This window comes from Aquarana catesbeiana, linkage group LG02, assembly GCF_042186555.1.
Source record: "Aquarana catesbeiana isolate 2022-GZ linkage group LG02, ASM4218655v1, whole genome shotgun sequence".
Lineage (NCBI taxonomy): Eukaryota > Metazoa > Chordata > Amphibia > Anura > Ranidae > Aquarana > Aquarana catesbeiana.
In genome coordinates, this window is record NC_133325.1 from 668,011,883 (window position 1) to 668,029,156 (window position 17,274).

Sequence of the window (17,274 nt, forward strand, 5' to 3'; positions counted from 1 at the left end):
TCAAACTTTTACCCTTAAAAATCTCCATAGGCGACGTTTAAAAAATTCTACAGATTGCATGTTTTGCGTTACAGAGGAGGTCTAGGGCTAGAATTATTGCTCTCACTCTACCGGTCACGGCGATACCTCACATGTGTGGTTTGACCACCGTTTTCATATGCGGGCGCTACTCACGTATGCGTTCGCTTCTGCGTGCGAGCTCGTCGGGACAGGGCGCTTTAAAAAAATTTTTTTTTTTTTTTTTATTATTTTATTTTATTTATTTTTTCAAAAAAAAAAAATTTGGATCACTTTTATTCCTATTACAAGGAATGTAAACATCCCTTGTAATAGAAAAAAGCATGACAGGTCCTCTTAAATATGAGATCTGGGGTCAAAAAGTCCTCAGATCTCATATTTAGACTAAAATGCAAAAAAAAAAAAAAAAAAAAAAAAAAAAAAAAAAAAAAAAAAAAAAGTCGTTTAAAAAAATGACACTAAAAAAATTTGTGCCTTTAAGAGAGTGGGCGGAGCCGTCGTAATGACGTCGCTCCGGCCGTCACATGGTATGGAGACGGGTAGGCGCCATCTTGGCCTCACTTGTCTCCATACCTCAGCAGGGAAAGGACCCGATCGCCTCCGCCGCTACCGACGGCTCCGGTAAGCGGCGGAGGGTGCGGGAGAGCGGCGGGAGGGGGGGTGGCACCTCTGCCGCCGCCGATAACGGTGATCTCGCAGCGAACCCGCCGCTGAGACCACCATTATCGTGTACAGAATCGCTCACTGAAAAGATGGATATCTCGGTTGTGGCAGCAGCTGCTGCCGTTACCGAGATATCCATCTTCAAAAAAATGACGTATATATACAGTGAGCGGGGCTGAAGTGGTTAAAAGGTGCCCCATAGGAAATGCACTCACCGCAATTGTTCACCCCGCCAGGGGGCATTAAGCCTTCACAGTATTTGCCACTGTGTAGCACACGGGAACTTTTTGTCCTATATCAGCTGTTTGCTTCCGTGTTTGCGGTGTGAGTGGTCACCTTGCAGCTAGCCTCTTATTACTCCTTTAGCTGACTAAGGCAGGAGTCTCTCCAGTATGAAACACTATGGATATTGTCAATTTCAGTTAATTGGGCTGGCTGAAAAATGCACTGGAAAGCAGAAAAATCTGTGCAAGCACTAGTTTTTCAGAATGCACCGCACCAAAGTGTTTAGGTGGCTGCAAAAGCAGCCTATGATGGGTTTGAGGTGCCATTAACAATTCACTGGCACCCATATGCTCTTGCAAGGGCAGAGTTTTCAGCTGAAATGTTGGAACTGCACGCAAAAACACCTTTCCCAAATCGCATTTTGGTATGAGCGGGCCCATTCACACCACAAAAATGTCCTCCAGATCTGCTCCGGATAAGTTTCTGCATGCGCTTTTTTGATGCGTTCTGGTGAGTTTGTTGCCTTTTCGGATGCTTTTTTTCCACTGTACTGGGGCCTGGTGCGTTTTTGATGCATTTTTTATGCTTTTTGCCGAGTTCCAATACAATTCTGTGCAGGAGAAAAGCAGCATGTACTTTTTTTGGAACTGGAACACACTTGCACTGGTGGGAACTATGCCATTCCAACCCATATAACCTGTCCAAACGTTTGATGCAGAAAATTTTTAGGGATGGGCTCAGGTAAGGATTAGGGGGCTGCTGCACACAGGAGATTTTTTTTATCCTAATGCATTATGCATCAAGATAAAAAAAAAAACCCTATACAACCACTTTAATTGAACAAGCGGAAGCTAGAATCCAATTGGCTACCATGCAGAGCTGCACCAGCTTTCTCACTACCCAGTTTTAGTAAATCAACCCCAGAATGTCAACAGCACCCCAGTGCACTGTTGCCAGGGCTACAGATCATATTTCCTCTAAAATGACCTTCACCGTTCTCCACTACCACATACAAATCCCAATACGTCCATCTAGCAAGCACACTCATACACTTACTATTGCCTCCCACAATGCAGTGCTTGATGCAAAATGTGTCACAACTTTTACACATTTATGTAGTGTGATAATGTGCAATAGTTAATTTTGAACATGCTGTAGACACACACACACCCCCAGTTTGTAAAAAAAAAAAAAAAAATGTATATTAATCAATTTAGGCCAATATGTATTCCGCTACTTTTTTTTTTTACCAAAAAGAAAAATCCCAATAAGAATATATTGATGGGTTTGCACAAACGTTACAGCCTCTACAAACTTTGGGATATTTTTAATTTTTTACTAGCAATGGTGGCAAACAGCAACTTATAGCCGGACAAATCTGACACCTGACACTTTTTTGGAGACTAGTGACACTAAATGCACTGTCACTCCACTAATAACACTGGCAGGGAAGGGGTTAACATCAGGAGCAATCAAAGTTTTAAATGTGTGCCTAGCTAATGTTTAAGTGTAGCGGGGGAGGTGCTTTTACTACTGGAAGACATGGATTGGAGTTTCTGCTTCACAGAAACACAGGTTCCATGTCTTCTGTACTCACTGACTGCCTTATTTAAATAGGTAGACTGGCATGCTGTCAGTGTAATGAACGATCGTCAGGTCCCGGCGGAGATGGGGTCCGCGGAACCCGATGTGTAAAATCACAGTGGGAGCATGCGGCTGGCACGCGCCCAAAGCCCAGAATCACGTGTGCGAGATAGATAGATATCTATATCTATCTATATGCAATTCTGCACTGCGCGACTGCTATGGGGTGTATCAGTTTTCTGGGAAGGAATGTGTACACAGACAGTATTTCCAGGCTGGTAAAATTTACATGTCACAAAGTTGAAGAAAAAAAAAAGGTTACTTACATTTTATAGTAAAAAACCTTAGACTCCCCACTGTTTGCAGCTGGAATGAGGTGCTTGTCCAGTACATCCAGAATGTCATTACAGATAGATTTCAATTCAGTCTCAACCTAAAAAGCAAAAACACAACATCATTTTGTACAGTGAACCAAAACACATTTATGGCTTCCATTCTATAGAAATCAGGCAATATTGGGCCTACACAACACACAGTTCAGCCAGTTTACTATAAATGCTGCATTTTGTGTGCACAGTATAGTGAGCATAGACACATCTGTGATTTCCTCACAAGACTTTTCCCTCTTCTGAACCCCATTCCTTTCATGCATAGTCATTCACTACATTGTACATACATTCAGAAACAGTAGCTTACAGCAGTATTAATGTAAAGCTGTACTATGAGAACCAACAAGGTTTGCCATTGCTGACCTCACTCTGAAAATACCAGTTGTCTGGCTGTTACTGGCCTAAAGACTTTTATGGCCCGCCCTGGCAACAAGTGAGGTCAAAGGAAAAGCCATAACTCTAAAATTTAGGAGGACAGCTACCCATCTTTGTTGCAATTACAATTTGTCCCCCCTCCTGCCCCCAACATCTGACTAGATCTCACAAGAACTTGTGAAAATTGTCAATGAAGGGTCCAAGCATGCATTCCGCACCCCTACTCATTTCTTTGAAGCTTCTGGGTAACAAAACTTGTACTCTGGACCAATTGTCCATAAGAAAAAAAAAAAAAAAACACAAAAAAAAAAAAAAAAAAAAACGCAGAATGCATTTGCATGCCCGACTGGAGGGGGAGGGGGCATATTACTAGTGTATTGAAGTGATTGGATGGTTTTATAGCCATCTGATTCACTTTTATGTGAAAGTCAACAGTTCACTGTAAAAAAAAAAAAAGTGTACATTCTGGGGCTTCTAGCAATATAACAATTCTACCCTGGATAACTCATGACTCTGAGTGTGTATATAATGAAGCCTCACCATTGTCCGATATTCCTTGATCATTTTGAGTTTATCTTCTCCTCCTTTGTTCTCCTCTTTCTGTTCAATGCTGCTGATTATTCTCCAGGACGCTCTTCGAGCTCCAATCACATTTTTATATGCAACAGAGAGCAAATTCCTTTCTTCTACTGTCAATTCCACATCCATGCCAGCCACTTTCTTCATAGACTCAACCATTTCTGAAAAACATTATGCACATTTTACCCACATATAGCAGTCAATAAGAAGCATGCTGTAAATTCTTCACCATGGTTCGACGCCACACCTCATCAGGGCTTATGATGACAATTACACTAAAATGGTCTTTCGCGTGTGACGACATGAAAGGCGAGGCGATTGATAGACGTTTCATATCACCTTGTATGCGTTCATATGCAGGGAACTAAGGTTGAATACGGTCCAGGTTTTCCAGGCCACCGTGGCAAGGTTGGTTTTGGACCAGATTTTGTGGCCCACTAGTGACCACAGGTGGTATAAATAAAGCAGGACTAGAGCAAGAGAGATTGCTCTTGACTTGGGACTCAGGAAGCCAAACCCAAAAAGCAGAAGGAACGGGGCCACTCTGTGCAAAACCCTTACACAGAGGCAAGTATAATTTTTTTATTTTTAAACCACTTGCCTACAGGACACTTCGTACCATTTTTCAGCTCTCAGTGCTGTCGCACTTTGAATGACAATTGTACGGTCATGCTACACTGTACCCAGATGACATTTTTATAATTTTCTTCACACAAATAGAGCTTTCTTTTGGTGGTATTTAACCACTTGCCGACCGCTGCACGCCGATGTACTTCCAAAGTTTGGCGGCGGATATAGTTGTTATGGCAGCAGCTAGCTACCATAACCCCGGTATCCCTGTTTTCGTGCAGCGGTCAGCTTTCAGATAAAAGTGGTCTCTGCGGCAGATTTGCCACAAGATCACTTTTATCGGTGGCGGGAGAGCCCCACCCCCTTTCCCGCCGCGATCCGGTGCCCTGCGATCGTGTCTGTCTTCTTGCTGTGCCTGGAGACGAATGAGGCTAAGATGGCGCCCACTTGTCTCCATGACACTGCAGGGCGGAAGCGAAGTCAAAAACGTCACTTACGCCCATACATCTTAAAAGGCACATTTTTTTCAATGACTTTTTTATTGCATTTCAGTGTAAATATGAGATCTGAGGTCTTTTTGACCCCAGATCTCATATTACAAGGGATGTTTACAATTGATACAATAGGAATAAAAGTGACACAATTTTTTTATTTTTTTTTAAACTGTGTAAAAATAAAATCATGTAAAATAAAAATGTTTTTTTTTTTAATGTAACTTTTTAAATTGTCTGTTTATAGCGCAAAAAATAAAAAACGCAGGTAATTAAGTGCCACCAAAAGAAAGCTCTATTTGTGGGGGGGGGGGGGACACGACACACATCAATTTTGTTTGAGTACAGTGTCGCACGCAATTCTACAAAAGATGCTGTGAAATAATAATGATGGACTACAATGATCCAATGACCAAATGTCCAGTGGACACACCTACCATACGGCAGTGCGTCTGATAGACTTATAGTACTGGATCCCCAGTGGTGAGATGATGCCAGGCTGGATGGGGATGTAATGACCACAAACTCCAATCCACCCAGGTTGGATGATGGTTCCAAAGTGAAGTTTCCAAACCGATCCACAATAGCGATAATCAGAGAGTAATCATCAGCACTCAAGCATGGGGGAAAAAGAAAAAAGGGAAGCGCCACATGGCGCAGGTCAACCAATGTTGGTTTATTGGAGATAAAAAATGCCAAACAGTAATGGATAAACCAAGTGATCACAAAAATATAAAAACAGCTGGCAGCACTCACTGCTTCCCACATTGCAGTTTTTATATTTTTGTGATCACTTTTATACATTACCGTTTGGCATTTTTTATCTCCAATAAACCAACATTGGTTGACCTGCGCCATGTGGAGCTTCTCCCCCCCCCCCCCCATGCTTGAGTGCTGACTACTCTTCGATTATCGCTATTGTGGACCGGTTCGGTGGTGGATCAGTTTGGAAACTTCACTTTGGAACCATCATCCAACCTGGGCGGATCGCAGTTCGTGGTCAGTACATCACCATCCAGCCTGGCATCATCTCACCGCTGGGGATCCAGTACTATAAGTCTATCAGACGTACTGCCGTATGGTAGGTGCGTCCATCTGTTTCAGTAAGAGTACCCACTCTCTCATCTGAATGTTTTCCGGTACAGTTTTGGTCCATTGTGACCACGTATCTCCTGTTTCAGTTGAGGATTGAAGAGAAAGTTCAATTGGACACTATACATGTGGACATTTGGTCATTGGATCATTGTAGTCCATAGTGATTTCACAGCATCTTTTGTTCAGAGGTTTGATTTTCACTTTATTTGATTTGAGGCCATTTAGTTGTTTTTAGCGCTACACTATATTTTTGATCTCACTACTTGGTTTGTGTGTTAGCAGTTTATCCTTTTTTTCACATATTTTGTGGGTTTAAGCACAGTATTTTCCCCCACTGAAGTGGTTAAAGACTGTACAGAGATTCTACAATCAGATTGGGACACACTGGTCGGTTTTAAAGCTTAATACTTCAATATTTTCATGCTCCTGCATTACAGAAAACAAATTTACTATAAATAAGGCATTCTTTGGCGCGATGCAGAATACTGCAATTAGAAACAGAACTGTTCATGTAGACACTTATATCTAACTGGGAAGCACTTCTGTAATCTGCAGGCAGTGAGACTTCACTAGCAAGAAGCCAAGCCCCTGTGTTAATGTAGTTTCCAGGTGAACACCACATTTCACTAGGAGAACCGAAGCACACAGTGAAAATTAATCTGTTTTAATGATAGCAATTTACATCACTGCTTTAAGCTGAATTCTAGGTATGCATATTTTTGCATAGTTACAGCAGTCCAACTTGGTAATGTAAGGTATGTGCAGTGGCATGAAAGTCTTAGATTGTAAGCTCTAACGAGCAGGACCCTCAGATTCCCCTTGTACCAAATTGTATTGTAACTAATGTCTGTCTTCATTTTGTAAAGCGCTGCGCAAACTGCTGGCACTAAATAAATCCTAAAAAAGAATAAGTATGTAGCTGGTTTTCTGCAGTAATTCACCATAAAATATGACCTGATACTCATCCAAATCACAATAGACATAAACCTGCTTTAAAGCAAAACTCCACCCAAAAGTTCTGACTCACCCCCCTAGGCAATCTGAACAGAAGTTCTCCTCTCCCCCTCCTTGCAGTTTTCTAGGACACGTCACAGGTCCCAGGACAAGGGGGGCAAACCACCAATGTATGAACCCACGCCCCCGATTTTTTTTTGCAGCCAATTTTTTTTCTTACATTTAGCTGTCAGTGAGGAAGCCAGCTGACAGCTAATGACTCAGGTTGTTAAGAACGTAAAGCCGGCCCGCTCCTCGAAAACCTATTTCCATTAAAATCAATAAATGCTTTCACACTGGGGCGGTGCACTGGCGGGGAGGTGAAAAACTGCAAGCAGCATCTTTGGAGCGCAAAAAAAAAAAAAAAAAAAAAAAAAAAAAAAGCACCCTCTCCATTTAAATGAATGGGAAGCGCCTCAAAATGTTTCTTGAAGCAGTTTGAGTCATGTGTACTTCAAAAAAAAAAACACACCACTGTTTTATGGGCAGTTTTTAAGCACCTCAATGTGAAAGGGCTCTTAAAACTGATAAACAATTCTAATTTCTCATGTCATTAATAAAAACATACATTTACAGTGCTCAAAGGAAAAAACCTTTGGTTAAACCTCTTGGCAGCAATGACTTCAAGCAAGCACCTTCGTTAGAAATGGATCCGACCTGCACAACGTTCAGGAGGAAATTTGGCTAATCCTCTTTACAAAACAGCTAAAGTTCAGACACATTTGTAGGATGTCTGGCATGAATGGCTCTTGGGGTCATTTCATAGCATCTCTATGGGGTCAAGGTCTGGACCACTCCAAAAAGGCGCCCGTTTTCTGAATTCAGAATGTGGTGGATTTACTTTGATGCTTAGGGAAAATTGTTCTGATGCCTCACTCAACTTCTACTAAGCTTCAGCTGGCGGACCAGCCACCCCTGACATTATCCTGTAGGATATCTTGGTAAACTGAGGAATTCATCCCTTAAAAGATGGCAAGTGATCCAGGCTCTGAGGTAGCAAAGCAAGTCCAAATCATGATGCTCCCTTCACCATAATTCATTGGGATTAGGTTTTGATGTTGGTAAGCTGTATACAAAGCGCTGAATATTTTTAAATGAACAATTCAAGTTTTGATTCATCAGTCCACAAAACATTTTCCTAGCAGCATTGCAGTTTGCCAAGGTGCTCTTTGGTAAACTTCAGGCAAGCAGAAATTTTTTTTTTTTTTTTTTTGAAGAGCAGCGGCTTCCTCTGTGGTGTTCTGCCATAGACACACTTTGCTTGTGCAAAGACTTGTGTCTGCTAGACTCATGAACAAGGATGTTTGCCAGTTCCAGTGATGTCTGCAAGCCTTTAGCTGTTACTCGTGGGTTTCTCTTTACCTCATTGAAGATTCTGTGTTGTGCCTTGGGAGTCATCTTGGCTAGGCACCCACTTCTAGGAAGAGTAGCCACAGTACTAAACCATATCCATTTATAAATATTGAGTAATGGATGCCTAAACACTTCAAAATTTCTTCAACTGCTTTTGACCGCATGTCTTCAGAGAGCTCCTTTTTGTGGGGCATGGTTCACATTAGCGGATTCTTCCTATGAACAGCAATCCTACGAAATGTTTGACTGTTTATCAAAGTAACACTAAATCACAACTCCAAACCCATTTCATCATAGGGCTGAAACAACTAATCGATAACTAATCGATTATGACATTAATCGATTACTATTTTCATAATTGATTATTCGGCCAGTAACATAATGGGGTTAAAAAAACTAAAATGAGCCCTTTATAGTACAAAAAGAGCAAATAATCGCTACTGTAAATATTACTCACAGTTCTACAGTAAAAAAATGAACCCCTTACAGTAGTGATTTGCTTTTTTTGTACTATAAAAAGGGCTAATTTTAGTTTAGTTAACCCCATTATGTTACTAAACATCTTAGACCTGGTTCACATTTATGTGTTTTTGGTGCTTTTTGCAGAAACGCACTACAGTTAGTTTACATGGTTTCCTATGGGACACGTTCACATCTATGCTTTTTTCAGCTGCTGTGTATTTGGAAAGGGTCAAAGACTTTTTTTTAAGCGCAAAATGGTGCTTTTTTGGTTCAATATAAGTCAACGGAGAAGCTGCAGAAAAGCATTTAATGCGTTTTTGCAGTAATTTGTGTTTTTTAATCTGCCCAACAAATTGGCCAAAAGAAATGCAAAAAAACACAAATCGCAGCAAAATCACATGCGCAAAAATAAAAAAAAAAAAAAAAAAACACCACACAGCAAAAAGCACTGCAGAAATGGATCAAAAGCAAAAACTGCATAGGTGTGTAGCGAGCCTTATGCTGGTCACACAGATCAATTTTCAGACGAAAGATCTTTGTACATTCGCTGAATGAAAGAATGTTTGAAATTTTCACTTGTTTTTAACATTCTGTTTTTAAAATGAATGTAATTTCTGAACAAAAAACATACACTGTCTGAAAAATCCTTTGACCGAGAAGTTTTCTATTATTTCCAAATTTTCCCATCACTGTGGTTGAAAATGAACACGGATTTGACCTCACTAACAATTAGAAAATCAAACGAATGTTCTTAAAATGAAATTTTTTCTGAAGGAAGACAGTGTTTGTTTTTTTAAATAAAAAAAAATTTGATCTGAGTCGGTTATTTACCAGATTCACCCTTTAATAGTATATATCTTCCAATAGTATATACAGTATATCTTTTCTATTATATACAGTATCTCTCTTCTGTCTTATTCTCAGAGTAGATTAGATTTATTTGCTCCGTAACCATATAGCTGGTTATTTATATTTACCACTGCATAGAGATATTTAAGAATAAATTGCCTTTTTTTACTTTACATATTAACTAAATTATACACCACACTTTTTTTAAAGGTCATTAACCGATTAATCACAACAATAAAATCGGCCAACGAATCGATTATGAAAATAATCGTTAGTTGCAGCCCTATTTCATTAATTGGACTACAAGGTGTTCAAACCACTGACTCCAACTAGCTTTTGGGTTCACTTTTTCCTCCAGAACTGAATGATTACCAACTTACAGACCGCCCGCCGTCAATATACGTCGGCACTTTGAGTAGGAATATAGTTATGGCAGCAGCTAGCTGCCATAACACCGGTATCCTCTCATTTAGCAGGCAGTCCGCTTTCAGATAAATGTGGCCTCTGCTGCGCATTAGCGGCAACATAACTTATCGGCGGTGGGAGAGGCCCCGCCCCTCCCGCCGCGCTCTAGTGCCGCCAGAGGCAATCGGGTCCATTCTCTGTGGTATGGAGCTGAGTGAGGGGAAGATGGCCCCCACCTGGCTCCATACCAATAAATGCAGGGTGGAAGAGACGTCAAAAGTGTGACTTCTGCCCATAGCTCTTTTTTTTTTTTTTTAAATTGCATTTTAGCATAAATATGAGATCTGAGGTCTTTTTGACCCCAGATCTCATATTTAAGAGGTCCTGTCATGCTTTTGTACTATTACAAGAGATGTATACATTTTTTTTTTTTTTTTAAAGAACAGTGTAAAAATAAAGTAGAAGCGAATGCATACGCGAGTTGCGCCCGCATATGAAAACGGTGGTCAAACCACACGTGAGGTATCACCGCGATCGTTAGAGCGAGAGCAATAATTCTAGCCCTAGACCTTCACTAACTCAAAACATGCAAGCTGTACAATTTTTTAAACATCACATATGGAGATTTGGGGGGGGGACGGGACACTGTCGCCATTCCACGAGCGGGGGCAACTTTGCAGCGTGACAGGTTGGGTATCAATTTACTTGGCATAACATCTTTTTTTTTTTTTTTAAATTGTAAAAGAAAAAAAAGCCATCAAACTATCCCCTATTTTGTAGACGCTATTACTTGTGCGCAAACCAATCAATATACGCTTATTGCGATTTTTTTTAAACAAAAATACGTAAAATACATATCGGCCTAAACTAAGGAAATAGTTTTTTTATAAATATATTTGGGGGATATTTATTATAGCAAAAAATGTGTTTTTTTCAAAATCGTCGCTCTATTTTTGTTTATAGTGCAAAAAATAAAAACTGCAGAGGTGATCAAATACCACCAAAAGAAAGCTCCTTTTTTCACACAAATGGATGTCAATTTTGTTTGGGTGCAACATCGCACGACCGTGCAATTGTCAGTTAAAGCGACGCAGTGCCGAATCGCAAAAAGGGCTCTGATCAGGAAGGGGGTAAAATCTTCTGGGGCTGAAGCGGTTAATAAAGACAAGACATTAACTTGGAAGTAGACAGTGGCTTTGCCTACAGCGGCCACCCGTCTGCAGTACATTACAGGCGGGTGCTAAGTGGTCAGAAATCTGCCTTAATATCACCTTAAATGCCACTTAGAGCAGTTTTGAATGAAAGTTGAACCTGTCAAGTGACAACATTCCTGTAGTTTTAAATGTACCAGATACCCACATTTTGGGATTTGTCCAGGGCATGAATAAATGAAAACAAATACAGTACAGAGCTACAGTCGTGCATACCATGCTTTACAAGAAATGTCAACCGAGTTCCATATTATGGCAATCATCATTCGATATGGACAGAAATGGTGTGAACCAATGAGGTGTCTGGGAAATTTCATTAGCACCAATAAAGTTTCAAAGGCACAGTGTACACTTGCAGAACAGTGAATGGGTTCCCTCAAAACTATTCCAACACTTAACTGTTAGCTTATACTAGGCTTTAAACCTTCCATGAACCCTCAAACAAGTGTGCCTTTTGTAAACTACTCCCAAGGGCACAGGTAAGTAGCAGCTGAACTGCTGGTGACCTGCCCTGTATACAGAAATAACTACAGCAGTAACTCATTCAGGATATGCAACTTGCCATGTCTGGAGGTGACACACTAAACAAAGTAGAACTAAAAACAAACACTCTCAAGCAACATTAACTATTTTTAATCCTTCTGCTACTAGCGTGAGTAAATAGATAGGAAGGTAGGTATATTATCTAGTTTCGAGTTTTGTTTTTCCTTGCGTTTCCTTCTAGTTTCTGACCTACGCTAAAATGAAATCTTCCATCCCAGCCAGTCATTACGTGCCTTTATTTTCATCTGGAGAAAGCAAGGAGGGGTACTCTAAGCTTAGCACACTCTCCTGAGGTAAGGGCAGATGGATTCCAGGAAGTAAATGTTACATGAATCATCTGCCCTTACTCAAGATTGCCACAGCTAGAAACACTACAGGGAGGCGCCCCCCCAGAAAAGGAGACGTGGATAGATAGGCTTTGAGTATTAACCACTTGCTGACTGCTGCAGGCCGATACATGTCAGCACAATGGCAGGCAAATCGGTGTACCTGTACGTCACCTTTAATTGGCGGGGCTAGCGGGCGCACTGCAGAGTACAGCATGACCGTGCCCGCGGGCTCGTTGACAGCCAGTGTCTCGGCGATCGTGTCACAGAGCCGCACAATGGGGAGATAGATGCCTATGTAAACAAGGCATTTCCCCCGTTCTGCCTTGTGACATGACAGATCACTGCTCTCTGTGATTGGGAGCAGTGATCGCTGTCATGTGAGTTGAAGCCCCCCCCCCCCCCCCCCCCCCCCCCCAGTTAGAATCACTCCCTAGGAAACACTTAAGCCCTTGATCGCCCCCTAGTGTTTAACCCCATCCCTGCCAGTGACATTTACACAGTAATCAGTGCATTTTTATAGCACTGATCGCTGTATAAATGACAATGGTCCAAAAATAGTGTCAAGAGTCCGCCATAATGTCACAGCGACGATAAAAAAAAAAAAAAAAAAAAAAAAAAAAAATCAATAACAAAAATTATTATTATTATTTTTTTTTTTTTTTTTATTAGCAAAAAGTCAAAAATATTGCTTTTTTTCAAAATTGTCACTTTTTTTGTTTATAGCACAAAAAATAAAAACCGCAGGTGATCAAATACCACCAAAAGAAAGCTCTATTTTTTGGGAAAGAAAGGATGTCAATTTTGTTTGGGTGCAACGTCACACGTTCGTGCAATTGTCAGTTAAAGCGACTCAGTGCCGAATCGCAAAAAGTGCTCTGGTCAGGAAGGGGGTAAAATCTTCCGGGGCTGAAGCGGTTAAACAAATGCTGGTGCTCAAATACAATTTAAAAAAAAAAAAAAAAAGTTACCCCACATTTCATATTCCTCATATGTGCCTGTTGTACCATGTGTGTTAAAAAATAACCTGTCCTTTGTATTGCTTCCCATGTGTAAAATACCTGGTGATCCTGCCAGTCCCCATGTTTTCCTATTTCAAACAGATCACAGCGTGGTCAGTTTTCTGGCTGTACTGGGAGCTGTCCTCCAATGGTCAGGCTTGTGCGACCCAGACTATGACACTCCCACCACCATGCTTGACTGTAGGCAAGGCACATTTTGTCTTTGTACTCCTCACCTGGTTGCCGCTACACACACTTGACACCATCTGAACCAAAATATGTTTATTTTGGTCTCATCAGACCACAGGACATGATTGCAGTAATCAAAGTCCTTAGTCTGCATGCCTTGAGCAAACTGCGGGCTTTCTTGTGCATCATCTTTAGAAGAGGCTTACTTCTGGGATGACAGACATGCAGACCAATTTGATGCAGTGTGCAGCGTATGGTCTGAGTACTAACAGGCCGACCCCTTCAACCTCTGCAGCAATGCTGGCAGCACTCATATGTCCATTTCCCAAAGACAACCTCTGGATATGACGCTAAGCACGTGCACTCAACTTTTGGTTGACCATGGTGAGGCCTGTTCTGAGTGGAACCTGTCCTGTTAAACCTCTGTATGGTCTTGGCCACCATGCTGCAGCTCAGTTTTAGGGTCTTGGCAATCTTTATAACCTAGGCTATCTTTATGTAGAGCAACTTTTTTTTTTCAGATCCTCAGAGAGTTCTTTGCCATGAGGTGCCATGTTGAACTTCCAGTGACCAATATGAGAGAGAACGATAACACCAAATTTAACACACTTGCTCCCCAGTCACACCTGAGACCCTGTAACACTAATGAGTCACGTGACCCCGGGGAGGAAAAATGTCTAATTGGGCCCAATTTGGACATTTTCACTTAGGGATGTACTCATTGTTGCCAGCGGTTTGGACATTAATGGCTGTGTTGAGTTATTTTGAGGGGACAGCAAATTTACTGTTATACAAGCTGTACACTCACTACTTTACATTGTAGCAAAGTGTCATTTATTCAGTGTTGTCACATGAAAAGATATTATATTTACAAAAATGTGAGGGGTGTACTTACTTTTGTGAGATACTGTACACAATGGGTATCGATAAGGATCACACCTTTTTTTTTTTTTTAAACACATTTTGTTGCTTTACAGCCCGAGATGAAGACACAGTTTGTGTTTTATCCAGCTGTATTTACTAGTGCAACTTATAGCATCCAAGTGAAAGATATAACACCAACCTGTCAGAATAAAAACAATTCAAAAAATAGAATCAAATGAGATGGAAAAAGGATCACCCACTTGTGGTCAGTATTTTGTTGAACCACCTTTTGCTTTAAAATTAGAGCCTTTAGTCTGTTGGGATATGTCTCTAACTTTGCAATATTTGCCCACTATTCTTTGCAGAACTGCTTAAGTTCAGTTAAATTTAATTGTGACCATTTGTGGACTGCAGTCTTCAAGTCATTCTACAGATTTTCAATGTGGTTTAAGTCTGGGCTCTGACTAGGCCATTCACCTTTTTCTCATTCAACCACTGTGTGGTCATTTTTGCTGTGTGATTTGGGTCAGTGTCATACTGGAAGGTAAACCTTCTTCCCATTGACAACTTTCTGGCAGAGGACAGGAAATGATTTCCCTTCAAGAATTTGAAGGTATTTTACTCAATACATTTTTCCTTCTATCCTGACAAGTGCTCCCAGTGCCTGCTGCAAGAGAAGCACTACCATAATAGGATATTACCATCTCCATGCTTTACTGTAGGAATGGTGTTATTTGGATGTGAGCTGTATTGGATTTCTGACAGACAAATCGTTTGATGTTGAGGCCAAATAATTCAATTTTAGTCTCATCTGACCATAACCCCTTTTTCCATATGGCCTCAATCTTCAAAAGGTAAAGCTCAGTGGTAAAGCTCAGTGTTGACTGCATGTGGCCTTGAGTGGCTTTTTTCCTGCAACCCTCCCATACAAGCCACATTTGTGGAGAATTTGTCAATGTTGTCACATGCACACAATGACCGCACTGTCATAAATTCCTGCAACTACTTTAGAGTTGCTGTAGGCCTCTTGGAAGCGTCTGACCAGTTTCCTCCTGGCTCTCTCATTTAGAGATTATTTTTATCTATAGACACACACATATACAGTGCATCTGGAAAGTATTCACATCGCTTCCCTTTTTCCACATTATGTTACAGCCTTATTCCAAAATGGTATAAATTCATGTTCCTCACAATTCTACAAACAATACCCCATAACGACAATGTGAAAGAAGTTTGTTTGAAATCTTTGCACAAAAAAAAAAAAAAAAAAAAAAAAAAAAAAAATCACATGTACAGAAGTATTTCACAGCCTTCGCCGTGACACTCAAAATTGAGCTCAGGTGCATCCCATTTCCACTGATCATCCTTGAGATGTTTCTACAACTTGAAATGGCGACCACAATAAATTCAGTTGATTGGACATGATTTTGAAAGACAGCTGTCTATATAAAAAAGGTCCCACAGTTAACAGTGCATGTCAGAGCACAAACCAAACCATGAAGTCCAAGCAATTGCTCTAGCCTCTGAGACAGGATTGTATCGAGGCACAGAAAAATTTCTGCAGCATTGAAGGTCCCAATGTGCACAGTGGCCTCCATCATCCGTAAATGGAAGCTTGGAACCACGAGGACTCTTCCTAGAGCGGGCTGCCCAGCCAAACAGAGAAATCTGGGGAGAAGGGCCTTAGGGAGGTGACCAAAAACCCGAAAGTCACACTGACAGAGCTTCGGCATTTCTCTGTGGAGAGGGAAACCTTCCAGAAGAACCACCATCTCTGCAGCACCCCACCAATCAGGCCTGTATAGTAAAGCGGCCAGACAAAAACCACTTAGTAAAAGGCACATAACAGCCTGCCTGGAGTTTGCCAAGACACCTGAAGGACTCTCAGACCATGAGAACTATAATTCTCTGGTCTGATGAAACAAAGATTGAACTCTTTGGCTTGAATGGCAAGCGTCATGTCTGGAGGAAACCAGGCACCACTCATCATCTGGCCAATATCATTCCCACAGTTTAGCGTGGTGGTGGCAGCATCATGCTATGGGGATGTTTTTCAGCGGCAGAACTAGGAGACTACTCAGGATCGAGGGAAAGATGAATGCAGCAATGTACAGAGACATCCTTGATAAAAGCCTGCTCCAAAGCGCTCTGGACCTCAGACTGGGGCAAAGGTTCATCTTCCAACAGGACAACGACCCCAAGCACACAGCCAAGATACAAAGAGTGGCTATAGGACAACTCTGAAAGTCCTTGATTGGCCCAGCCAGAGCCCAGACTTGAACCCGATTGAACATCTCTGGAGAGATCTGAAAATTTCTGTGCACTGATGGAGCGTGAGAGGTCCTGCAAAGAAGAATGGAAGAAACTGCCCAAAAACAGGTGTGCCAAGCTTGTAGCATCATACTCAAAAAGACTTGAGGCTGTAATTGGTGCTTCAACAAAGTATTGATCAAAGGCTGTGAATACATTTTTTTTTTTAAATAAATTTGAAAGATTTCAAACAAACATCTTTCACATTGTCATTATGGGGTATGGTTTGTAGAATTTGAGGAAAATAAAGAATTTAACCCATTTTGGAATAAGGCTGTAACATAAAATGTGAAGAACTGAATACTTTCTGGAGGTACTGTACACACACCCTTTATTACCATTTTGAAACTGAATGGGTTATTTTACAAGAAATATATAAATATATTTCTCACTCTGTTATATTGCAACCATTTGCCAAAATCATTTAAGTTCATTTTTTTCCTCAATGTACACACACCACCCCATATTGACAGAAAAACACAGAATTGACGACATTTTTGCAGATTTATTAAAAAAAACACCTGAAATATCACATGGTCCCAAGTATTCAGACCCTTTGCTGCGACACTCATATTTAACTCAGGTGCTTTCCATTTCTTCTGATCAACCTTGAGATGGTTCTACACCTTCATTTGAGTCCAGCTGTGTTTGATTATACTGATTGGACTTGATTAGGAAAGCCACACACCTGTCTATATAAGACCTTACAGCTCACAGTGCATGCCAGAGCAAATGAGAATCATGAGATCAAAGGAACTGCCTGAAGAGCTCAGACAGAA

The 17,274-nt window shown here is 41.0% G+C and overlaps 1 protein-coding gene across 1 annotated transcript in view; it reads right to left on the minus strand.

Annotated features, from left to right (window-relative positions):
* YWHAE (tyrosine 3-monooxygenase/tryptophan 5-monooxygenase activation protein epsilon) overlaps positions 1-17,274 on the minus strand; it is a 42,211-nt gene that overhangs the window by 15,542 nt on the left and 9,395 nt on the right. The window contains exons 2-3 of the mRNA XM_073616650.1: positions 3,795-3,994; positions 2,817-2,923 (exon numbers count right to left, since the gene is read on the minus strand). Coding sequence (XP_073472751.1) covers positions 2,817-2,923; positions 3,795-3,994 — 307 coding nt within the window. The remainder of the gene's footprint in view (positions 1-2,816; positions 2,924-3,794; positions 3,995-17,274) is intronic.